The sequence below is a fragment of the Pelophylax lessonae genome (assembly GCF_965119305.1).
Source record: "Pelophylax lessonae genome assembly, chromosome: 12".
NCBI classification, from domain to species: domain Eukaryota; kingdom Metazoa; phylum Chordata; class Amphibia; order Anura; family Ranidae; genus Pelophylax; species Pelophylax lessonae.
Window position 1 is genome coordinate 12,696,472 of NC_138779.1, and position 22,587 is coordinate 12,719,058.

The following is a 22,587-nucleotide window of genomic DNA, read 5'->3' on the forward strand; positions in this document are numbered from 1 at the left end:
CAAACTGCACAGAGGAGAGGAAGTATAACATGTTTGTTTTTTTAAAAACGAGACTTTACAATCACTTTAATAAAAAAGTATTAGGAATGAAAATTCTCAATGTAAGAGATTACTTACCTCTAGCAGAACCATTTTCTAAATAGTAACCGGGATCAGCTGGAAATAAAGAAAAACATATCTGTTAATTGGAGACCTCAACCGGACTGATACTCATGCTTCTGGATATATCGTATGATATTCACATTCACTGTAGGCTGACATAATTGTGTAGTGATCACCGTAGAAGTGAAAGCTTTGTAATCCCTGACAATAATCCCTAATAATGGACAATTTGCTGTCGATTTGGTCTGGAAAATATACAGGACTAATGAAGCAATATAGACATTTTTTTTATTAGAATGGTAAAGGGTTGGAGCCTTTACAGGTCTTTTATTGCTTTTTCCCCTATGGGATGTTTCTCCTTACTTCCTGGTCAGGTGACAGGTGTCTGACAGAATAGGAAGTAAGGGAAAATCCCCCCATGAGGGAACAAAAACAGTAGTTAAAAATGACAGAAGCTTTAAGCCTTCCTCCACATTATCTAAACAAAAAAGAAAATAAATGATTTGTCTGGAGTTGGGTTTTTAATATATGTGACTGAAGGAACACAGAAAATGACTATAAGAAAACTGTGACCCTGAGATGACTTACATGCATCCAAATAGATGCTGACTCTTCCTGCAATGTCCTGGGAATCTCCTGATTTGGGTTTAGGGGGGCAGGTCTGTAAGGAAATAAAAGAAGTTCAACAGACATTCTGGAAAAGTTAAATTAATAAAGAAACTGCAAATTGAATCCAAGAAACACTCCAGATATGCTAAAGTCTCATCATCCCCTTCTTGTGCCTCTATCTGTGTTACCCGTACAATAAAAAACAGTGGAGAATGTGGGCACACCAGGTTCTTTCATCACTCCAATGGTGAGACTTCCCTGGAAAAGTTTACATTTCCCCCTCCACGTTGGTTTTAGTCTCTCTAGGACATATTCTGCAATCACCTATTTATTCTACATTGTATCGAGTCAGCGTGACACCATCAATTGTCTTTAATAGGGATGAGCATGACACCATCAATTCTTTGTTAGGGATGAGCATGACACCATCAATTGTCTTTGTTAGGAATGAGTATGGCTCCATCAATTGTCTTTGTTAGGGATGAAGATGACACCATCACTTGTCTTTGTTAGGGAAGAGCATGGCGCCATCGATTGTCTTTGTTAGGGAGGAGCATGGCACCATCAATTGTCTTTAATAGGGATGAGCATGACACCATCAATTGTCTTTGTTAGGGATGAGCATGGCACCATCAATTGTCTTTAATAGGGATGAGCATGACACCATCAATTGTCTTTGTTAGGGAAGAGCATGGCACCATCAATTGTCTTTGTTAGGGAAGAGCATGGCGCCATCGATTGTCTTTGTTAGGGATGAGCATGGCACCATCAATTATCTTTAATAGGGATGAGCATGACACCATCAATTGTATTTAATAGGGATGAGCATGGCACCATCAATTGTCTTTGTTAGGGAAGAGCATGGCACCATCAATTGTCTTTGTTAGGGAAGAGCATGGCACCATCAATTGTCTTTGTAAGGGATGGGCATGGCACCATCAATTGTCTTTGTAAGGGATGGGCATGGCACCATCAATTGTCTTTGTAAGGGATGGGCATGGCACTATCAATTGTCTTTAATAGGGATGAGCATGGCACCATCAATTGTCTTTGTTAGGGAAGAGCATGGCACCATCAACTGTCTTTGTTAGGGAAGAGCATGGCACCATCAATTGTCTTTAATAGGGATGAGCATGACACCATCAATTGTCTTTAATAGGGATGAGCATGACACCATCAATTGTCTTTGTTAGGGATGAGCATGGCACCATCAATTATCTTTAATATGGATGAGCATGACACCATCAATTGTCTTTGTTAGGGATGAGTATGGCACCATCAATTGTCTTTGTAAGGGATGAGCATGGCACCATCAATTGTCTTTGTTAGGGATGAGCATGGCACCATCAATTGTCTTTGTTAGGGAAGAGCATGGCACCATCAATTGTCTTTAATAGGGATGAGCATGACACCATCAATTGTCTTTAATAGGGATGAGCATGGCACCATCAATTGTCTTTGTTAGGGAAGAGCATGGCACCATCAATTGTCTTTGTTAGGGAAGAGCATGGCACCATCAATTGTCTTTGTTAGGGATGGGCATGGCACCATCAATTGTCTTTCTTAACCACTTAAGGACCGCCCGCCGCATATATACTGTGGCAGGCAGCCCCTCCTGCGCAAAGCAACGTAGGGGTACGCCGGTCGCGGAAGTCGTGCTGGGGGGCCAAGCGCGCGTCGGCGCGCTCTCACCCCCACTCGACAGCGGGGTCTCAGATGCATGGGGCTAGCAAGTACGACTGCCGCCTGGCACCCGCGATCGCTCCCCGCTGAGAGAGAAGGACAGTCTGCTGTTGTAAACACAGCTGACCGTTCTTCTCCCTGGAATGATCACATCGTGCATGTGATCCTTCTATATAGGATCACAGGTCTCTATGGTAATTTCATAAGCCCAACCCCCCATACAGCTAGAATCACTCCCCTAGGCTCATTTAATCCCTTGATCACCCACAGTGTTAACCCCTTCCCTGCCAGTGTCATTAGTACAGTAACAGTGCATATTTTTAGCACTGATTACTCTAGTAATGTCACTGACCCCCCAAAAGTGTCAAAAAATGTCAGTTTTTTGGGGGGAATGTTGTATAGCAGAATGTGAAAAATATTGTTTTTTTTTTTTTTTTTTAAATTGTCGCTCTTTTTTTGTTTATAGCGGGGGGGGGGGGGGGGGGGGGATTTTGCTGACACATAATGCTCATGTATCTTGGGGGGGGGGGCTCAATTTGGCATGCTCGCCCCGGGCTCTAGACGACCTTGTCCCAGCACTGTAAACATACCTCATTAGTGGACCACTAAAGTTTTAACCAAATGCTTTTCCTGATCCCCAAATCTGGCACCCTCAGGCTAGTGGAAGCTCATCCAGGGCCTGGAGCCCCTTGGACCAGTGGGACAATTGGGCAGTTGACTGTTTTTCCCATATGCTAAAGAATCCCTGACTGCATCTTCAGGCATACAGTAGAAATCACAAAACACCCTTTATGTGTATATTTGAGCCTTACCGTGGTACAATCAGTATTGCAGAGTGCAAGTTCAGCATAGAGATAGACGTTGCTAGAACTGGCAATCTTGAAAACTTTCATAGCGAACCGAGCTTCAGTGCCGTTTCCATTGTTCATTATTGCTAGCTGGTCAGCAGATACATCGCTAGATGGGCACCTGGATACAGAAAACTTTCATCAGTTTTCAGTTATTGTAAACTAAAGATTAGAACACAATACTGGCACATACTATTACAGATGAACAATATATAACATGTGTTCATGTATTAATATGTAGCACCCTCCTAGGTAGGTGCTAGTGAGGACATGGCTCGTTTAGTGGGGGTGAGTATAGCACCCTCCTAGGTAGGTGCTAGTGAGAGTGTATAGTTTTTGTCTCTGTCTGCCTATCAGAGGAGCAGCGGGCAAATCTATATTGCTTTCTGCCTACCAGAGAGAAGGATCTGTCAGTGAGATCTGCTCAGTGTGCTCAGTATGTGATTCATTGAGTCTAGAGAGTGTTTCACACTGGTCCAATAGGGAGGCATGTTGGACAGTGGGAGGAAACCTGACTAATGGGTGCACAGGCTTTGATACAGTCCCGTTGATTGGCAGAGACCATCTGTCTCGGTGCATTATGGGATATTGTATAAAAGCCAAGAGCACATGTGCTGTGGGGTCTTTGGCTGATGAGCAGAGTCCCGGAGGGAGGGTGGCGGCTGCCTCCTCCTCTGTAGTGGTGGCACGTGGCCGCAGGGGGTCGGCCTGGGGATCAAAGGAACGGAACTGAACCCAGAGGTCTTGGAGAACTGACAAGAGGGGGAGAGACACTGGAGACCCTCGAAAAACAGTATAGTGAGTACAGGGGATCGTGTCAAGGGGTCGGACCTGAGGGGGGCCACCCCGGTATAGGACAATCTGTGTCAGTGTGTCAAGTGAAAGGGAATATTAGGAGAGTATCCTGAAGAGAATTAGTTCATCAAGTCTTCTGGATAGATACTTAACCCAAATTCACCTAGTGGCAAGGTGAATCAGCAGCCTGGCACTCCATCATCAGATAGGAGTCCTCATATCTTGTGAATAGTTAATTTAGAGTATCCCACAATTCTCTTCTCCCATCCCTATTTAAAATAAAACACCAAAAACAACTACAAACCCCTGGAATGATCATTGACTGAGCCAAGAAGTAAAGTGTTAAATTGTGAATACCAGAGTTGCTAATGGAGACCCTGGGGGACCCGAAAGTGTGTTATCCAGCAGTCCTCAAGGGGGCAGTGCTACATATATATATACTGTAGATCAGGGCTTTTTTCTCAGAAAATAGGTGCAGGAACTCAACCACGACCACACTGAAGGTGGCTCCAACTCTCTCACTTGACGGGAGATTATCCAGTGGGGGTGTCGACATCCGCACGGCACCTGCATCCTCCTTGTCCCCATCCTGCACTCAGTAAGAACTGCTCAGAAGATCTTATCTGTGGGAGCCATTGGGAGATAAGCTGTCACTTGTAAACCCAGAAGCTGGACATCTGGGTTTACAAGTGATAGTGGTGAGCAGGGAGCAGAGGGCCTGAGAAAAGGGGTGGTGGAAACCAAGTTCCAGCTGAGAAAAAGCCCTGCTGTAGATGAACAATACATGGCATGTGTTCATTTTTAGTTTCTGTTACTCAGAATCAAAGTATACTGTGTACTTACCCATTCTGAAGAAGATAGTACTTGATGGGGTTTGATTCCGTAGGAGAGGCATAAATATTCACCACTTTGAGATTGAGGGTGTTTTTATCCAGATCTGGTATGAGAACTGAGATGTAGATAGTACTCTCCACTGTCAGGGTGTCAGATTCTGAGAGAGGGGTCGTAAACTCTGAATCTTTGAAGGCCATCATTAAGGCTGTATAACTTCCATTTGCTGTAGGGCCGTTTACTACTGTGCTCCTGGAAAATAAACACACAACAAAAGGTTACATACCTAGAAACCCTTGTAGGTATTGTGACAGGAAGTCAGGTAAATCTGTGAGTGTTGTCACAGATGGGAGATACACTTCTGCTTGGCTTAGACAATTCACCAATTACTATAGGGTGTCGGCTGCAAAGGTAGCCAGGAAGGTTTAAGGAAGTTGAAAAACCTGCAGCTATTCAGAATAAGGAAATTAAGGCCTCTATAATTTGTCCAGAGGAAGTCTATTGATTGCTGCCTCCTGACGCTGTGTGAGTAGAGGAGGACAGTCAGATGTGTGCCTCCTGAAGCTGTGTGAGTAGAGGAGGACAGTCAGATGTGTGCCTCCTGAAGCTGTGTGAGTACAGGAGAGGAATGCCTCCTGAAGCGATGTGCGCTGAGGAGGGTAAAAAGACTGAAGACTTCTCAAGGTGAGGTCTTGGATTGTTTTCTATGTGAAGAGAAAAACAAATGGATGTTTTCTATGTGAAGAGAAAATCAAAGGGACATTTTCTGTGTGAAGAGAAAATAAATGGACTATTGATGGTCTGCTGTATGATCAGCCAAGTCTGCCCAACAGTAGGTTGGGGACAGACTCCTTAGGTAGGTTCCTGTGTGTGAAGGTAGCCACCCACAGTGGCAAGGATTTATTTTGTGTTTTATTTTATTTTTGATGTTTGATGCTTGCACCTGTGTGAAGAAAATTCCAAGAATAAAACCATACACTTGTTTGCAACCACTTCTCGGCTATCTCCCTGTGTAACGAACCCCCCCAAGGGGTCATCCACACCCGCCACCGAGCTAATCCCTCACAGTATGTAGTCATGACTCTTAATGTTATTATACAGAGTATCTGCAGAACTGAAACATTTGCACTGACGATAAAGAAAGATATCTTCTTCAGCTCCGTGTATTCTGATGGAAGAGGTAAAACTGCTATACCATTTCAAATTCACCACAATAATTTAAAATTAATTATCTTAGAAGTTATAAGAAAAAGAGATAATTTGAAAGAGATGTATGGGCAAAGTTTTTTTGGTCATATACAAAATATATATCAATGTTTATTGATTTGAAGGATTTGATATATTGCCTTTTGCCAGAAGCTGTATAAGTTTGGTTTAGGGCTCACTTCACAATTTTTTTCATTCATTTGTGGGACACAGTCACAATTACATTTGTTCTCCTATGTCTGCTATCAGCTGACATGACTGACATGGCAGAGCAGACCTTGGCTCTGGAAGGATCCTGACAATATTGTTAAGATGCACCCAGCTGCCTGATTGACAGATGGCTCCGCCTCTTAGAGCACGGCTGAGAGCAGGAGCCAGTTGCACCTGCCCCCTCCCTTGCCCAGGACTCTAGTGAGTGCTGGGGGGGGGGGCAGAGTGGAGAGTGAGGACTAACAGTCACTGCTCTTTGCTCCAAGCAGCCGTGATCGCTCAGTTCTCTGTCTTAGACCTGATGTGGGGCAACTGCAGAATTAAACCAATACAGCAGCATAGAGGCGAGTATGTATTTTTACATACTTCTCCTTTTAATGACCTTGTCAGGTTGCAAAAAAACAAGAAGAATTGTACCTGCAATAGAAGAGTTTTCATACTCACCTGTCAGGCAGCCCATGTCTGCTACCTTTCCTCCAGTCCAGTGCTGCAGCTTCCACCAGACTCTTCAGTATTCAACATATCTGGTAGTGTCAGATGCCTGTGTCTATGAGGAGATGCCATGGTCACTACATGACTCAGCAGTGTCAGCAGGATGAGACGGAAGGAACCATGCAGCGGGGCAGGGGATGCACAAGCCTTGAAAGCCAAAGAGTCTCATGGAGGCTGCAGCACTGAAGCTGAAGGAAGGTCACAGGTCATAAAAACTTTTCTATTGAATTAACATTTCTTCTCAATTTTCTGGAAAACATTTGGCCCAGGTGGCTTACACCCATGTATCCTCAGAGAGTTGTGCTCAGCTATATCTAGCTTTTGTTTCTAATTTAATAAGGGGTTTAACCCAACTTTTAACCTGTTGTCTGCAATAAAGAGTTAATGTACATTATTCTATATGATATTCTTTTGTAAATTTTTCAAGATCGTCTTTTGCTGACATGTTAGACAACCTTATGAGATTTGCTTTGATAATATACATACACCCATGTATTCTTAGAGAATTGAGCTCAGATAAAGCTAAGCTTTTGTTTCTAATTTTTTTTTGAGCATGGCACAAGGCCAATTTTAGTGCCATTGTTTACAAAGGAACTACAGACCAGTAAATTTAATTTCTACTATAGGGAAGATACTTGAAGGTTTGCTTAAGGACCATATCCAAGAGTATGTGTTAGAAAGCAAAACCATAAGAGATAGCCTGCATGGATTTCTGAAAGACCAACATTATATAATAATAATTACCCCATCACTGGGTGCAGAGTCACATTAAGAGCAACATTCATATACAGCGGGTAAGAGCAGGAAATATTCATGACAGCGTCATTTGTTATTCGGATTGGATCTGTCTGGCCCAAAATATACAGCTGATTTGTGTATGTGACATAGGATGAATTTACCTGTAGAGAAAGGAAGCACAGAAGTCATTAGACAGGGTTAGAAAACTCCCCGCCATAGAGTAATGCGCACATTAGCAAATAGTTACTTTTAATGTCAGTGTATTCTCTGACCGATCAAAAAAATAATTCTCCAATGTTGTTAAAGCAGAACTCCCGCCCAAAACAACCAGATAAAAAATAAATAGTTCACAGATAAAATAACAAAAGTAGCTTTTACTGCAATATTCAACTCCAATGGTACTTTTTCTTTGCAAATGAATGTGCTCACTTTGATGGCCAGTGTGGTTCAACCCAGGTCAATCATTCTGAGCCCAGGTCCCGTTGGACTCCAACCCCCCCTCCCCCACCCCCAGCCTGTGACTGGACAGCGAATGGAGAAGCAGGGGATTAGCTAGTCTCTCTGTCTGTTCTCCCCTCCTATCAACCTAATTTTTGTGAGCCTATGACCTAATTGGCTACTTGTGCAAAATGTTTACAATAGTGCCACGCAGTACTTGGTAATAGTGTTCCTTATAAATATCTGCACACATGTCTATAAATAACGCACAATACAGGAATCAATAATGTGACATGAATAAAGCAAATTAATAACTGGCTGCTTGTGTTCTCTTTCTCCTAGCCTGAGTTACAGGGACTGCAAGAGGCTGAAACCAGATCACATTGAGGTACTTATACTGCTTGTATTAAAAAAAAAAAAATGTAATGATGAAAATGAATACAGAGCTGTGTTATTTGCGTCTTTTATATCTTCCTGGAGTTCAGCTCCTCCTTGTGGGTTTCTGCTTTACCTAGCCAACAGTGGCGGCTGGTGCATTGGGGGCACAGGGTCACCGCCCCCCCTATCCATGCATTCGGCCCCCTAATCTACATGCAGGACACCGGACGCAAGGAGTTCAATGGGGCTTTTTTTTTTTTTTAACCATGTGATTAGAGCCAGAGGCTCTAACAGGCTAAAAAAAAGGGTGGGCTCGGGGATCAGAGCACTGAGTCCCGAGCCCACTCAGTTGTGTGACAATAGCAAATGAATATTTGCTATTGTCACACGGATTCTCCTCCTGGCCAATCAGGAAGCGGGTCCTGGGACCCGTTTCCCGATTGGTCGAAAGGAGAAGCCATGCCATTGGGCATGGAGGAGGAGGGAGGAGATGCAGAAGACTGAGGGGGAAGAAGCCAGAGCTGCCGCCGCTGCCGTCGTTTGCTGCTTCTGCTGCACATGTCCAGATGTCCAGGCAGGGTGAGTGAGCTGGGGGGGTCCTGCTGTGGTCCTGCTGTGGTCCTGGGGGGGGGGGTATGGTGTACGGCCTGGTATGGTCCGGGGGGTGTATGGTGAGGTCCATCTGTCGCCCCCCCCAGGCCCATGGAGCACCAGCCGCCACTGCTAGCCAACTGCTAAAGAGACATCCATGTATGAGCACCTTCAGCTGCGGCTGTGTGCGTCCATTCAAACACACAGAGCCCAGCAAGCCATGCCTCTGCTCCTCCCAGATAACCTCAGGAGCCTATTACACCTCTTCCTTCTCCATCTCATCTACAACCAGGAAGTTTGGGGAATGGTGCAGACTTGGAGGACCCAATGGAAGTGACAAGGGACATCAGGTATGTGTATGAGGATGGGAGAGTTGAAAATGTACCAGGGCATGTTCTCCATTAATGTTGTGAATGTATTAGGGTAAATCAAACACTTAATCTTTATTCAGTGGAGTAACTACCAGGGTAGCAAAGGTCGCACTTGCAACTGGGCCCTGGTCCTCCACCCCCTTGGACCTAGGACACCACAATAGGAGTAAAGGGCCACTGGATCAGTGGGAAGGGCCCCAGGCCCAGAGAGAATTGCCCCGGGCTCAAAGGGAAGGGACCTGGCCGAGGGCCGGAGTGGGGGGGGGTCTTCATGATTTCTTGCACTGGGGCCCCGAAGGCTCTAGTTATGCCGGCTTTGTTATTACTTTAATGTGTTCTGCTGAGCCTGAGATATGCAACAAAAGCTTTTTTTAGTAATTTATTTCCTTGCAAAATTTATTAAAAAAACACAGAGGGGCAAAACACTCTTTTGGGTATAAAGACAACAATGAAAGCATGACAAGGGTTCTATACCTTCTGTATTCTATTCATAACTATAATGTATCTGTTTTTACTTCTCTGGTATAACAAACAGTCAGCAGTATCAGGAGAACTTACCACAGTATCAGTGTTACAGTCATATTTTATCAATGGACGATGAATGGTCATCTCCGATTTTCCAGCCACAACCTCCCTTACTGCTGAGCAATTGGAGTTGGTGCTGTTCAGCCTCACATTGGATGTATCATAACCGTTTGCTTCCAGCCAACACTTTGACACTTGTATATTGAACTTTGCTTCAGTACAAGTAAAATTTACAAATGGAACGCTTCCTAAAAAAAGAGTAAATTCATTCAGGATTTCTGAGATGAGAAGGTGACGGTGATGTAATTGATGTACATTATACACTATAGGGGTTTTCTATATATACACACTTTAGGGTGACAAGAGTGACCAGGAATTGGGGAGAAATCTGCCATAGAGTCAAACAGTTAAAGCCAAATTAAACTTCCAGTTTACATACAAAACATTCACTGTTTATAGTTAGTGTAGTTCCCCTTACACTGGTGGTCAGTGTAGTGCCCCCTATATTGGTGGTCAGTGTAGTGCCCCCTATATTGGTGGTCAGTGTAATGCCCCCTATATTGATAGTCAATGTAGTGCCTCCTTACAATGGTGAACAGTGTAGTGCACCCTTTTTTTGGTGGTCAGTGTAGTGCCCCCCTTACATTGGTGATCAGTGTAGTGCCCCCTATATTGATGGTCAGTGTAGTGCTCCCTTTTTTTGGTGGTTAGTGTAGTGCCCCCTTTACATTGGTGATCAGTGTAGTGCCCCCAATATTGATGGTCAGTGTAGTGCTCCCTTACATTGGTGATCAGTGTAGTGCCCCCCCCCCTTAATTGATGGTCAGTGTAGTGCCTCCTTACATTGGTGGTCAGTGTAGTGCCTCCTTAGATATTTGATCAGTGTAGTGCCCCCTTACATTGGTGATCAGTGTAGTGCTCCCTTACATTGATGGTCAGTGTAGTGCCCCCTTACAATGGTGATCAGTGCAGTGCCCCCCTGACATTGGTGATCAGTGTAGTGCCCCCTATATTTATGGTCAGTGTCCATAGATGTTCATTAATGTCTCCTGAGAGACCTAGCCTTTTGTATACATCAGCTGGACAGCTGCTGAAAGACCCCACCTTGTCTTTCAGCAGGAGTGAAGCAATGAAACCAAACATATTAGAGAAGCAGAATTTGCTCAAGGTACCCCAAGCAACCTCTGGAGGATCCTTACAGTTCCACAGATCTCTGGTTCAAGTCTGATATAGGGAGGACACAGGAGTCCCTTAAATCCCGATTATTATTTTTTTTTCTGGATTTCTCCTATACAAACTTTCCTAAGCCACAAATCTCAGTGCCATTAGTGATTGTGGGAACAAGATCAGCCAATTTAAGTGGGGTCTTGCTATGGTTTCCACTCCCGCTTTCCATATTACTCACAGCAATCCAAGTGTGAATTTGTATATGACAGACTGCAGACGGTCATATTATACCTGTATTATCCACCACTCAAATGTAGGACAAGCCTGGGGATCATTCACAGCGGGGCGCTCCATTGTGGTTCATTTAACATCCTGGTGTAAATGGGCCATTACACTTTCCCACTTATAATATGTGGGTTACATGCACCCCATATGGTTTATTCATATAAATGCATTATAATTCATGAATGCAATATTTGGTTTTAAAAGGCAGAAGACCCATTGTGACCATTGTATAATATCATACCGTACCTCGTATGAATGGATAGAGAGTTGTATTGCACTGGCAGGCAGTAGTAGTAGTGTTACAAAACTCATCATTAGCACAGGAATCACTTGTACAGGATTGAGACGCAGCCACTGGAGAGACAGAAAAAAAAAAAACATGAAAGTACATTCTGTGTTCCTATGTGGTAGTTAAAACAGATCTCAAATCTACTATGTTACTAAATCTACTAAATCTACTATGATCCTTGTGTTACTATGTAACACAAGGATTTAATAATGTCCAGTTTGTTATAAATTGCTCCAAACAATCCAAATAATGCCAAACTGCTACAACTTGTATCCAAATGTTATAATATAGAAAGTTGTTTCAAAAGTGTTACAATTCAATAAAACAAAGTGCTCAAAGTGTTGTATTCACCCCTGTTGTATTGAGTAAGGCTAGGTTCACATATACGTGGGTGCAGGAATGCGTGTAAATCGCACACATTCCTGCACCTGCAGGCAAATTAAGCTGCTATTTAGCAGACACACCGGGCTGCCATTAATTCTTAATTCATTTTGTTATATCTGTTGCCCCTGCCAGAAATTCAGAGCTCCCCTTCAATCTCTGCAGTCTTATTTCAAACAGTGTTATCAGTCCTGCCCAGTTTTCATGTGTGCGCTACAAAACCCCTTCCTCCTATGGTACACCGAAAGGTGGAGGTGTTTCGTGGTCCTAAGGCAGTGATGGCGAACCTTGGCACCCCAGATGTTTTGGAACTACATTTCCCATAATGCTCAACTATACTGCAAAGTGTATGAGCATCATGGGAAATGTTGTTCCAAAACATCTGGGTCGCCAGTGTTCGCAAAAACTGTCCTAAGCAGTGGCGGCTGGTGCATTGGGGGCGCCCCTCCTATCCTTGCGTCCGGCCCCCTAATCTACATGCAGGGGCACCGGACCCATGGAGTTCAATGGGGTATTTTGTTTTTAACCATGTGATTAGAGCCAGAGGCTCTAATAGGCTAAAAAAAAAAAAGGTGGGATCGGGGCGCAGAGCAGTGCGCCCTGAGCCCACCCAGTTGTGTGACAATAGCGAATGAAAATTCGCTATTATCACATGGATCCTCCTCCTGGCCAATCAGGAAGCGGGTCCTGAGACCTGTTTCCTGAGTGGCCGAAAGGAGAAGCCATGCCATTGGGCATGGAGGAGGAGGGAGGAGACGCAGAAGACTGAAGGGGGAAGAAGCTGAAGCCCCTGCCACCGCTAACACCGTCTGCTGCTGCACACATAAAGGCAGGGTGAGTGAGCCGTGGGGGGGTCCTGCTGGGGTCCTGGGGGTGGGGGTATGGTGCGCGGCCCTCTGTGGTCCTGGAGTCCTGGGGGGGGGGTATGGTGTGCGGCCTTCTGTGGTCCTGGGGGGGTATGGTACGGTACGTCTGCCACGCCCCCCCCCAGCCCATGGAGCATCAGTCGCCACTGGTCCTAAGGCAATAACGCTGCTTGTTCATAGATACAATATGGTGAGTGGGCGATGTAACAGAAAGTAACAGGAGGACCTAGTAAAAATATGTAAAAAAAAGAAAGGCTTAAAAAAAGAAAACTAAAGCAGCTAACACTAAGGACCAGTAAGCTGTAATATATTATATTTCCCTTCTCAAATATACTTCAATTATTACACTCCGATTTCTGGTAACTATCGCTGTCCAGATGTTTTATTATAAGATAAAAGGATATAAACGTCACTCACCTGCCATGGCAGCGCACAGTACAGATAGCAGTAGTGTTGTCTTCATGGTTATCAGAGACCCTAGAAAAAAAATACTCTATAAGCAACCAATTTCTGTTTGTAATTTAGCAAAAATGAAAAAATAATAAAAAAATTCAAAAAAGGAAAAAGTACTATCGAATTTTGCAGTATTTTATATAAAGTTCTTAACAGTAAGACCACATTCACACTGAAGCGGCACGACTCCTGCACGACTTTGGGGACGACCTGTGAAGTCCCGTGCACCGCGACTTCGGCGCGACTTGCACGGACTTCATATAATGAATGTCTATGCAAGTCGCTCCGAGGTCGCCCCGAAGTAGTACAGGAACCTTTTTCTAAGTCGAAGCGACTTGTGTCTCTCCTATTAGAACGGGTCCTGTAGCAGTCAATGGACCGCGACGGACCGCGACTTGTCAGCCTGACAAGTCGCCTGACAAGTCGCGGTAGTGTGGATGGAGCCTAAAAGTCAAGATAAATACAAAGAAAAACAACAAACATTTGTATATGTTACCATATTCCTTATTTTTACTGACTATGTAACATGCAAGATGTAACAATATTTGGTCAGAAGGGGAAAAACAAGTATTACATATATATTTATATATATGTAATATATATATGTATATATATATATATGTATACAATATCCAATAGCTGTCACTGCACACAAATCAGGGATAAAAAATGGTCAGAGACTGCAGCGCATTATAAACCAAAAAAGAGAGCGGCACTCACGGGTCTTAAAAGCTGAATGCACAAAGATGGTTTAATTGATGTTTTGAGGAGGCACAAGCTCGTCCTGAGGAAGATGAGCTTGTGCCTCATCGAAACGGAGATTAAACCGTCATCGTGCATTTACCTTTCAAGACCCATGAGTGCAGGTCTCTTTTTTGGTTTATATATATATATATATATATATATATATATATATATATATATATATAAAACATACATTGATTTATAGCTACAAATAATCAATTTTACTGTAAAACAATACAATAAAACCCCAAATAAAACAAAATACATTAAAAGAAAAAAAAACATTAATATAAGTTACAATGTTTATTATTTTTTTGACTATATAACATAACAGACCTAACAATAATTGGTAAAAAAAAAATGATATATATTAATTTATAACTACAAGCAAACAGTACCATTCAAACTTGTAATGAAATATAGTAAAACTCAAAATAAAATAAAATAAAATAAAAAAACAGCAAGCTTTCACATATAATACAATATCCATTATTTTTATTTACTATGTAACATACCATACTCAAATATATATATATATATATATATATATATATATATATATATATATATATATATATATATATATATTTATTTGGGAAGGTATAGTTGGGAATGGGCTAGGGGGGAGGGCTTGGGATTTGGGGAAGGAATTTGATTTTGTAATAAATGAATTTTTAATTGGTGTATTATATGAAGAAATTGAATAAAAATTTAATTTTATAAAGAAAAGACAACAAAATTTGTGTATGTATGTATGTATATATATATATATATATATATATATATATGTGTGTATATATATATATATATATATTATTACTATTGAGAAGAAAAAAAAAGTAAAATAAAAAAAAAAAAATATATATATATATATATATATATATACTAAAAACAAACAAACGATAAGATTCAAACCTGTAATGCAAAATTGTTGAGCTGACACACTAGAAGCTGGTTGTACATTCTCCTATAGATCTTATGAAGTTCAAGGTTCTGCCTGACTGATTACAAATCAGATGCATATTTAGGTAGTCCTTATGTTACATGGTTTTGGTAAATCTAAAGCTCAACACACACACGCTGACTGTGCAATTCCCATTAGATCTTTCAACAATTGCCAATTAGATACACGTTGATTGGAAAGTTAAATAAGTCCTTATAATGCAATGAAACATGTTACAAAGGTAGCGACTCAGAGAGCAATGAAGTCAAAGAATGATCATGGTAACCAGCCAACCAGCAATCAGAAAATGAAGAGTAACCAATGGTAGCCTCCATCATTCTCTCATGATATTCCCTCCATTTAGGAGAGACAATCAGAAAATTAAGATGTATTGCCTGCTTTAGAAAATTATAATTGTATCCTGATTGTCTGCTATGAGTTGTAAATAATTAGAAATTAAAGTTTTATACTAACCAACAAATGTGGTGAGGAGATGTCCCGGGTCAGCAAGAGTCTTCCAACAACTTGATGTTCTTCCAACAAGTGCGCAAAGTTAGCTGTCAGTTGAGTTTTGCCACCTTTAGGAATGGTAGTTGGAGTGAGGTGGTGGAGGTTCTGAGTACAATTACCGATCACTCAGCTACTTATATACCCATTGGTTCTGATGGAATTCCATGCGTAGATCTTGCGAAGAAGCCAGAAGGTGGAGATGAGGTGACGTTGGAGTAACTGGGCCTCACCCAGGCAGAAATTTGCCCCAAGCGCTCACAATTTAACTTTAAATTAATGGTCATAGAATTATGTATTTTTCTGGAGGCATTTCATATTTCTAGCTGATGAAAATGCCACCCTACTTTGTGACAAACTTTCAACAATTTTACATACTTATTTAAAACCCAACTCTATCCTATTTTTTTTTTCATTTTGGAGAGTTTTAGGTGGAGGTTTTGGAGGGGGAAGGGTCGTTGTCCTAGGAGGGGGGATTTGAGGGGGTTTGTGCTAGAAGGGAGGAGGGATTGTGTTAGGAGGGGGGATTTAGTGGGAGATTTGTGCTAGGAGGGGGGATTCGTGGGGGATTTGAGGGGGTTTGTGCTAGGGGGAGGAATTTTGGGGGATGGGGGTTATGCTAGGTGGGGGGATTTGGTGAGGGATTTGTGCCAGGAGGGGGGATTTGGTGGAGGATTTATGCTAGGAGGGGGATTTGTGCAAAGAGGGGGATTTGAGCAAGTTTGTGCTAGGAGGAGGAATTTTGGTGGTGGGGGTTATGCTAGGTGGGGGGATTTGGTGAGGGATTTGTGCCAGGAGGGGGGATTTGGTGGCAGATTTGTGCTTGGGGTGAGGAATTTTGGGGGGTGGGGGTTGTGCTAGGAGGATGGATTTGGTGGGGTATTTGTGCTAGGAGGGGGGATTTGGTGGAGGATTTGTGCTAGGAGGGGGATTTGAGGGGGTTTGTGCTAGGTGGAGGAATTTGGGGAGATGGGGGTTGTGCTAGGAGGAGGGATTTGGTGGGAGATTTGTGCTAGGAGGGGAATTTGTGCTAGGCGGGGATTTAAGGGGGTTTGTGCTAGGTGGAGGGGATGGGGCTTGTGCTAGGAGGAGGAATTTGGTGGGGGATTTGTGAAAGGAGAGGGATTTGAGGGGGTTTGTGCTAGGTTGAGGAATTTGGGGAGATGGGGGTTGTGCTACGAGGGGGGATTTGGTGGGGGGATTTGTGCTAGGAGGGGGGATTTGGTGGGGGTTTTGTACTAGGAGGGGGATTTGAGGGGGATTGTGCTAGGAGGAGAATTTGGGGGGGGGGGGGGGTTGTGCTAGGAGAGAGGATTTGGTGGGGGGTTGGTGGTAGAAGCAGGAATTTGGAGGAGTTACAACCTAAGATCACTGAACTTTGCCTCACAGACTACATTTTAGGGCTTGTTCACAGCAGGTGCGAAATCGCACGTTGCCTTTTGCAGTTGCATGTGGGTGCCATTTATTCTTAATGACACCCCCACGCATTTAGCAAATGCGTGTACTTTTGCGCCTATTAAAAAATGCACACGAAAAACACAAAAAGAAGCACATGCTCGAACGCACCTCCTGTGTGAAGGAGCCCTCAGACTGCTGTGACCCCCAAGTGTGCACAGTGCTAAAGGGTACCTTGACTGGAAAAAAGGTTGAAAAACTCTGATCTGGTACATTTTACCCTCGTCACAAATGTCCTGCTGCTGGCCAGTTCTACAATCTGTGGTCCCTTAATTCTTTTCTTGCAAACTGAAATTAATTGGGTTGCTGCTGTGAGTAAGCAAAACGAATTGTAAATTAAAGAAAAAAATATAAAAAAAAAAATTCCACATGCAAATTCCGCTGTCAGTGACTGTTGTTGCTGCACTGTTCCAAAACACGGCAAACAGCTTTAAGGCACCCACCAGTATGTCATTTAACCACTTCTGGACAGAAAGGATTTCCCACCTTAATAACCAGGCCATGTATTGGGAACAAAGCTTACTTTTGGTGGTATGTGATCAACTGGGGTGATTTTTATTTTTTGCGCTATAAAGAAAAAAAGAGTGTCAATTCTGAAAAAAATATATATATATTTTTTTTTACTTTCTGCTATATAACATTACCAAAAAAAATGTAAAAATCTAATTTTTTAACATTTTAGGCCAATTTGTTTTTTGCTACATATTTTTGGTTAAAAAAATCCCAATAAGCGTATTTTGATTGGTTTGCACAAAAGTTATCGCAACTACAAACTACGGGAAAGATTTGTAATTTTTGTTGTTTTTTTTTTTACTAGTAATGGCGGCTATCAGCGATTTTTAGCTGGACTGCGACATTGCGGTGGACAGATCGGACACCTAACTTTTTATTTTTTACATTTTTGGGGGGACCAGTGACATTACTACAGTAATCAGTGCTAAAAATATGCACTGTTACTGTACAAATGACACTGGCAGGGAAGGGGTTAACACTGTGGGTGATCAAGGTGTTAAATGTGAGCCTAAGGGAGTGATTCTAACTGTGGAGGGGCGGGTCTTGTGAAATGATCATAGAGACCTGTGACCCTATAAAGAAGGATCACAGGCGCTCTGTGATCATTCCAGGGAGAACGGTCAGCTGTGTTTACAACATCCGACCGTCCTTCTCTCTCAGCGGGGAGCGATCGCGCGTGGCCGGCGGCCATCGGAGCCGCCTGCCCCGTGCATCAGAGTCCCCGCTGCCGAGTGGGGGCGGGAGCATGCCGCCGCGCGCTCGCCCCCTAGCTGCAGGCGCGTGACTGAGATATACCTACGTCAGTTCGCGCAGGAGGGGCTGCCTGCCGCAGTATAAATGCGGTGGGCGGTACTTACCACGTTAAATTATTTGTGTATTTTCAATATTGCCCTCGAAGCCGCATGAAAAGACCCCCTCCCCACCCACTGTATGATTTTTAAAATACTTTTTGCGTTGCTACATGTGCTCCATGGCAATGACCGGCTTCCTCTACTTTTCTTGACACATGTTTGACTTTTAACCCTAAAAAATGGGTAAAATTTACCAAGATTCACTGCATAGACTCCAATAGGATTTGCCTCTATGTTTGGATTTACTGAATTTCCAAACCCTTGGTGAATCAAAACTTGGGCAAATCCACCCATCACTATTAGTAAATGGGGTTAGAGTTCAGGTTCGAGGAGACTGGGGGACATTTAGAATTTAAGGTTTTGGGTTGGATTGCACTTAAAGGGTTAGAGGTGAATATAAAATGTACAAATTTTACACCTAGGGTGAATGATTACAGTGATTGTAGACATGGGCATCCGCAAGGGGGGGGGGGGGTGAGTGCCCCCCCCCGGAATCCCGGAATGCTTGGAATGCGAACCTCTGTGCGCCGATCGCCGCCACGCCCAAGTGATCCGCCGGCTCCCTCCTCTCTCTGTGTGCTCTCCCCTTCTAACAGCTGCAGGGGGCGGGCCGGACCAAGGATTCTCTGCTGACATCAGTCAGGAGGGGCGGAGCTGCGGCCCGTGGAGGAGAGGAGCTTGGAGGAGAGAGTCGGGACACACAATCGGCAGCGGCGACCTTCTACTCCAAGTCAGAGGTCAGACTTTCTTCTTAGCATCTTGCAATGCAATTTGGATGCCTCTGTGACAAATATAAAGGCACCTAAATGAACTATGGGGTGCAAGTGGTGGGAGTGCACTTGATCTCATCTTATCTGACCTTTTCAAAAAGCTTTTTTTTTTTTTTTTTTTTTAAAGAGTTAGTGAAGAAACTTTATCAGAAGGACTGCATGTGAACAAACTATGGTTTGGCAATCATTTTACAGTGCCTTGCGAAAGTATTCGGCCCCCTTGAACTTTGGGACCTTTTGCCACATTTCAGGCTTCAAACATAAAGATATAAAACTGGAATTTTTTGTGAAGAATCAACAACAAGTGGGACACGATCTTGAAGTGGAACGAAATTTATTGGATATTTCAAACTTTTTTAACAAATAAGAAACTGAAAAATTGGGCGTGCAAAATTATTCAGCCCCCTTAAGTTAATACTTTGTAGCGCCACCTTTTGCTGGGATTACAGCTGTAAGTCGCTTGGGGTATTACACATCGAGAGATTGAAATTTTTGCCCATTCCTCCTTGCAAAACAGCTCGAGCTCAGTGAGGTTGGATGGAGAGAGTTTGTGAACAGCAGTTTTGAGTTCTTTCCACAGATTCTCGATTGGATTCAGGTCTGGACTTTGACTTGGCCATTCTAACACCTGGATATGTTTATTTGTGAACCATTCCATTGTAGATTTTGCTTTATGTTTTGGATCATTGTTTTGTTGGAAGACAAATCTCCTTCCCATTCTCAGGTCTTTTGCAGACTCCATCAGGTTTTCTTCCAGAATGGTCCTGTATTTGGCTCCATCCACCTTCCCATAAATTTTAACCATCTTCCCTGTCCCTGCTGAAGAAAAGCAGGCCCAAACCATGATGCTGCCACCACCATGTTTGACAGTGGGGATGGTGTGTTCAGGGTGATGAGCTGTGTTGCTTTTACGCCAAACATAACATTTTGCATTGTTGCCAAAAAGTTCGATTTTGGTTTTTTTATCTGACCAGAGCACCTTCTTCCACATGTTTGGTGTGTCTCCCAGGTGGCTTGTGGCAAACTTTAAACAACACTTTTTATGGATATCTTTAGGAAATGGCTTTCTTCTTGCCATAGTTACATAGTTACATAGTTAGTGAGGTTGAAAAAAGACATCAGTCCATCCAGTTCAACCTATGATGTGTGTGTGTGTTTGCTTTTAACCGTACATTGTATACCCCTGTATGTTGTGGTCTTTAAGGTGTCCATCTAATAGTTTTTTGAAACTATCAATGCTCCCTGCTGATACGACTGCTTGTGGAAGAGAATTCCACATCCTTACCGCTCTTACAGTGAAGAACCCCTTACGCACTTTAAGGTTAAACCGCCTTTCCTCCAGTTTTAGTGAGTGGCCACGTGTCTTATTGTATCTCCTTTCTCTGAATAGTTTTTTCCTTATGCTAGGGTCGCCAGTACAGTACTTGTACATTGATATCATATCCCCCCTCAATCGTCTCTTCTCCAGAGAGAATAGGTTCAGTGCTTGTAGCCTCTCCTCATAGCTGATGTCCTCCATTCCCCTAATTATTTTTGTTGCCCTTCTCTGGACTTTCTCCAGTTCCAGCACATCCTTCCTGAGGACCGGTGCCCAGAACTGGAAAGCATACTCCAGATGTGGCCGGACCAGAGTCTTGTAGAGCGGGAGAATAATCTCTTTATTTATGGAGTGAATCCCCTTTTTTATACAACCCAGTATTCTGTTGACTTTGCTTGCGGCGGCTTGGCATTGCATGCCACTGCCAAGCCTGTTGTCTACCAGTACCCCCAAGTCCTTTTCCATCCTAGACTCACCCAGAGGTTCCCCCCCCCCTAGTGAGTAGCTTGCTTTCTGGTTTCTGGCCCCCAAGTGCATTACTTTACATTTTTCAACATTAAATCTCATCTGCCATGTAGTTGCCCACCCCGTTATTTTGTTCAGGTCCGCTTGCAAGGTTTCCACATCCTGCATAGAAGATATTGGCATGCCTAATTTAGTATCATCAGCAAATACTGAGATTGTACTCAATATCCCCTCCTCCAGATCATTTATGAATAAATTAAACAGGATTGGTCCCAGGACAGAACCCTGGGGGACCCCACTTTCCACACCCGCCCAATCTGAGTACTCCCCATTAATCACCACCCTCTGTACTCTCCCCTGGAGCCAGTTCTCTATCCAGGTACTCACCTTATGGTCCATACCTACCTTCCTTAGTTTGTACAGTAAGCGTTTGTGGGGAACGGTGTCAAAGGCCTTTGCAAAGTCCAGATACACCACATCCACAGGCTTACCTTTATCTAGGTGGCAGCTCACTTCATCGTAGAAAGTTAGTAGATTGGTTTGGCACGAACGATTTTTCATGAATCCATGCTGATTACTACTTATAATACCGTTTTCATTACTAAAGTCTTGTATGTGATCCCTTAACATCCCCTCCAAAATTTTGCAGACTACAGATGTTAGGCTGACCGGCCTATAGTTACCCGGGATATATCTCGGCCCCTTCTTAAATATTGGTACCACGTTGGCTTTTTTCCAATCAGCTGGCACCATACCCGTCTGTAAACTATCCTTAAAGATCAAGAATAATGGTCTGGCAATCACCTGGCTGAGCTCATTTAGAACCCTCGGGTGCAAGCCATCCGGTCCCGGGGATTTATTTATGTTAAGTCTCTCTAGTTTAGCTCTAAGTCTATCCTCTGTTAGCCATGGCGGCACTTCCTGAGGTGTATTATTTAGTTCGGCCTTACAAGTAAGGTTCGTGTAGCCCCCCGATTCCTTTGTAAAGACTGAAGAAAAGAAATTATTTAACACTTCCGCCTTTTCTCTGTCCTCAGTGGCCATTTTTCCATCTTTTATGGGGCCAATGTGCTCTGACCTCACTTTCTTACTGTTTATATACTTAAAGAACTTCTTGGGGTTCTTTTTACTCTCCTCCGCTATATGTCTCTCGTGTTCTATTTTAGCCGCCCTGATTTCGTCTTTACATTTCTTATTACACTCTTTGTAATGCTTAAATGCTGCCAATGACCCCTCAGCCTTGTATTTTTTGAAGGCCTTTTCTTTAGCACTAATATACATTTTTATGTTGGAGTTTAGCCACCCTGGGTTTAGTTTTGCTCTTTTAAATTTATTTCCCTGTGGAATGCACTGGCCCACCCCCTTGTTAAGTATGCTCTTAAAGCACTCCCATTTTTCCTCCGTGTTCATTGTTCCCAGGGTTCTATCCCATTTGATATTTTCTAGCAGCGAGCGCAGTTTAGGGAAATTGGCTCTTTTGAAATTCAGTGTTCTTATATTACCCTTGTGTTTCCTATTACTGTAATTAATACTGAAACCAATTGACCTATGGTCACTGTTCCCTAAGTTTTCCCGTATTTCTATATCCGTGAGCAGGTCTGTATTGTTGGTAATCAGTAGGTCAAGTACCGCATTGTTTCTTGTCGGTGCATTCACCATCTGACCCATGAAATTGTCCTGCAAAACATTTAGGAACTGCCGAGCCTTGGCTGAGTGCGCGGTTCCTTCTGCCCAGTCTATATCCGGATAATTAAAGTCCCCCA

At 43.2% G+C, this 22,587-nt stretch overlaps 2 protein-coding genes and 1 long non-coding RNA gene across 3 annotated transcripts in view; 1 reads left to right on the forward strand and 2 right to left on the reverse strand.

Moving 5' to 3' along the window:
- The window catches only part of LOC309567853, a 1,051,047-nt gene that overhangs the window by 805,832 nt on the left and 222,628 nt on the right, over nt 1–22,587 (forward strand). The gene's annotated exons all lie outside the window — the stretch shown is intronic.
- Nucleotides 211–7,591, reverse strand: LOC309568277 (pancreatic secretory granule membrane major glycoprotein GP2-like; the record flags this gene model as incomplete). The annotated part of the gene is made up of 5 exons (XM_082273946.1): nt 211–347; nt 691–763; nt 3,207–3,363; nt 4,881–5,120; nt 7,521–7,591. 5 exons carry the CDS (start codon nt 7,589–7,591, stop codon nt 211–213), a joined length of 678 nt encoding a protein of 225 aa, XP_082130072.1.
- Nucleotides 7,598–13,268, reverse strand: LOC309567846 (uncharacterized protein; the record flags this gene model as incomplete). The annotated part of the gene is made up of 4 exons (XM_082273347.1): nt 7,598–7,675; nt 9,851–10,065; nt 11,516–11,623; nt 13,223–13,268. Coding segments are annotated over 4 exons (447 nt in total), but the record flags the coding sequence as incomplete, so codon positions are not given.